The following is a 3,508-nucleotide window of genomic DNA, read 5'->3' as shown; positions in this document are numbered from 1 at the left end:
GTACAACAGCAGACTTGATTTACCCTTCCAACTGCTGTTGGTACTTAGGGGGTGGCTTTGCGCATTGCCAACTCTTGGACACCTGCGCACGTTCACTCCTAAGGGAGACACCCGGGAAGGCACTTGCTGCCATAGGTGTGTACATCCTCAGAGTTTTGCCAAATTCCTGTCCAAAATGATGGTTCCCGTTTCCCTCGGCCTGGCCTTTTAGAAGGGCCATTGCCTCTGAACTGCCCCTTTACCAGTGAGGACAGCCAGGAGAAGGGGCAGAGCTGGGTCTGAACCTGTGTCTGGGGCAGTCCTGTATGGAAGACAACACAGGGGAAGCATTTGGCTGGTTGCCCTGTTTTCTCGAAGATCATGGTAGAAGCTCCCCTTCTTGTTCGGTTTTTTAATTTTTTGGCCACGCTACGTGGCTTGTAGGATTTTAGTTCCCCCACCAGGGGTTGAACCTGGGCCCTTGACAGTGAAAGCACTAAGTCCTAACCCCTGGACCACCAGGGAATTCCCTCCCCTTCTTGTATTAATTCAACACAGGTTTTTAATGCTAGGCCTTACGGTTAAGAGTATGCTAGGGTGGCTACATGGGTGAAGTTTCACCTTGATCCCAGATGTCACCTCTGTGTCCCTGAGGGCAGGGACCAGGTCCGTCTCATGACTGACAGTTCCCCAGGACTCCTCCCAGTGGGACTTCTGAGTAAGTTATAGGTCATTCATTTATTCCGTAAATATCGAGCCCCCCTGACATACTTTATCCAGTGGGGATAAAGTGAGGAGGAAACACCCAAAAAGGCCCTGTCCTCAGGGGCTTAGCTTTTAGTGGGAGCTGAGGAAAGGTGCATGAAGGTTGGTTGCACACAGTGGCACCGGGGCTGTCCTTTTTTTTTTTTTTTTTTTTTATTTTTGGCTGCATTGGGGCTTCATTGCTGCGCGTGGGCTTTCTCTAGTTGCGGCGAGCGGGGGCTACTCTTCGTTGCGGTGCGCGGGCTTCTCGTTGCGGTGGCTTCTCTTGTTGCGGAGCACGGGCTCTAGGCGTGCGGGCTTCAGTAATTGTGGCATTCGGGCTCAGTAGTTGTGGTGCACGGGCTTAGTAGCTCCGCGGCATGTGGGCTCTTCCTGGACCAGGGCTCGAACCCGCATCCTTTGCATTGGCAGGCGGATTCTTAACCCCTGCGCCACCAGGGAAGTCCCCCGGAACCGTCCTTTAAACACAAGGACAGACACCTCAGGGTGATGTGTGCACTGCCCCCCACCTCCTCCAAGACAGGGCTCACAGATTCTGCACGTGCCCCTCTGCAGGGAAGGAGAGCAGGAAGAGTAGCCACTGTTCCAATCTGATTTTATTGAAAAGGAAACATACAAAAATCATGTACAAAAAAAATTAACCAAACATGTACAGAAAATTCATTCCGGTATCTACAGCAGCGCATATACAGTATTTTACAGGCTGGGCCATCCCTCCCCGCTCCCAGACTCCTCCCTCTTCTGAGATTCCCCCCCTCCCTGACTCCCCGTTTCCCCCCAGCGCTTCGCCCTGGGGACTAAGGCTGGGGCGGTTTCCGCCAAAATATCCCACCCCCCAAATGAATGCCAGTGGTCACACGTGCTCTCTTCTAAACCTATGCAATGGGATTGATGGGGGGGCGGGGGGTGGTCTCGGGCAGAGCACAGGATTCACAGTCTGGGCCCCTCCTGGCCACCCCCAGATGAAGGTGAGGCAGGCATGCCCACCACCCGCCGGCTGGCTCAGGGAAGATGGCTGGGCGCTGGGCTGGGGCGGCCGTCAGACACACCCCACTCTCTGGCTCCAGGAGGCTAGTGGTCACGTTTGGCTCATTTGCTCTTCACGGGCCCCCTCCCCGGGAGGAGGGGGGGAAGCACCAGGGGCCTGAGGCCAGGCCCAAAGTGAAGGAACACTGGGAGAGAGAGAGAGAGAGACACCCCCCCACACCAGTGTCACCCCTGCAGCTGGAACGGGCAGCCAGCACCAGCAGCCTTTCCTGAGATGGTGATGGGCGGCAGAGGCGGGCGGCTCAGTCCCCACCGCCTCGGTCACCGCCGCCTTCAGACGCTGAGTCCGTCAGCCCTCTCTCCCCTGGCTCCTCAGCCAGGGACCCAGGAGTCCATATCTCCGTCAGTGCCCCGCAGGCTAGGCCGGGGCTGGGTCCGGAGTGGCTGCCCTGGCCCGCCCCTGGGACAGGCAGGGCTGGTAGTCCAGTATGCTACATGGTGCAGAAAAAGTCCCCCGCACTGGCCAGGGCGTCAGGAGGTGGGAGGGTCCTGCCCCCCACGTCCCCGACGTCCACCGGGCGGGTGCAGGCACCTAATTGGGCTCCATCTCGGGGGCTCCGCGGCCCCTGGGTAAGGGCAGGAGTCCCATGATGAGATTGTACAGGACCCTCCAGGGGGAGGGGCGGTGTCGCTGCTGCTCCTCTTGTCTCTAGGGAAAGAGAGCGAAGACCAAGTTAGAGTGGCCCTGAGATGGGCGCGCGTAGGTGGTCGGGTCGAAGGGCAGCGAGGAACAGGGCACGGTTCTAAGAGTGAGCTACGCCCTCAACCAACCCTCTGAGGTCGGTACTATTATTATTGTTCATCGGGTCCAGATACATTTCTCTGCCCACCTTGGGCCAAGGTCCTCTGGAACATGAGACTAGGACGGAAGGGATGCAGACAATGTCCTCAGCACAGGGCCTGCACGTATTAGCTGTGGTCTCCTAGTCCCTGGTCTCCAGATGAGAAAGTTACCCAACCAAAGTCACACGGGGCTGAGGGGCGGGGCTGGATTGCAGCCCATCTGCCCTCCCATAAAAGGCTGGTGAGCCACACAGGAGGAGGCAGGGAGCCCACAGTCTCAGCAATTCTAGAACAATCTGTGGAAGAACTGGGAATGGTTCACCATCTGCGCTGAAGCTGCACGGAAGCATGTCGAGGTAAAGCTAACCCCCTGCCCTTTCCTCAGTGGCAGGATGGAGGCTGGGGGTAGCCTCTAGGACCATCTCAGTTCCACAGTGTTAGAAACGAAGGAAGCTAGATACAAGAAAAGGCCTCCCACCAATAAAAATTAACAATACTAAAAAACTTATGAATACCTATAGTACTCTCCACTCCCTGTACTGAATGCAGGGCTAAATCCGGTGCTAATTAGCAGGGCCCACCTAATCTCATCCCCACAAGGTGGGAAGGAGAAACCCATTTTACAGATGTGAACAAGGTCAGATAGGGCTTCCCTGGTGGTGCAGTGGTTGAAAGTCCGCCTGCCAATGCAGGGGACACGGGTTCGTGCCCTGGTCTGGGAAGATCCCACATGCCGCGGAGTGGCTGGGCCCGTGAGCCATGGCCGCTGAGCCTGTGCGTCCGGAGCCTGTGCTCCGCAACGGGAGAGGCCACAACAGTGAGAGGCCCGTGTACCGCAAAAAAAAAAATAAATAAACCATCCTAATGATCCTAATGGGGTGCCTGGGGGTGGGCTGCCTGGTACCAGCCTTCCTCCTTATCACTCCCCACTAAA

The 3,508-nt window shown here is 56.7% G+C and overlaps 1 protein-coding gene across 2 annotated transcripts in view; it reads right to left on the bottom strand.

Moving 5' to 3' along the window:
- Window positions 1–1,322: 1,322 nt before the first annotated feature.
- Window positions 1,323–3,508, bottom strand: part of BBC3 (BCL2 binding component 3) — an 8,153-nt gene continuing 5,967 nt past the window's right edge. For both annotated transcript variants that reach the window (XM_067717903.1, XM_067717904.1), the window contains exon 4: window positions 1,323–2,440. In XM_067717903.1, the coding sequence (XP_067574004.1) occupies window positions 2,324–2,440 (117 nt within the window). In that variant the 3' untranslated portion in view covers window positions 1,323–2,323. The remainder of the gene's footprint in view (window positions 2,441–3,508) is intronic.

The sequence above is a fragment of the Pseudorca crassidens genome, chromosome 20 (assembly GCF_039906515.1).
Source record: "Pseudorca crassidens isolate mPseCra1 chromosome 20, mPseCra1.hap1, whole genome shotgun sequence".
Taxonomy (NCBI): domain Eukaryota; kingdom Metazoa; phylum Chordata; class Mammalia; order Artiodactyla; family Delphinidae; genus Pseudorca; species Pseudorca crassidens.
This window is presented reverse-complemented; position numbering and strand designations above follow the sequence as displayed.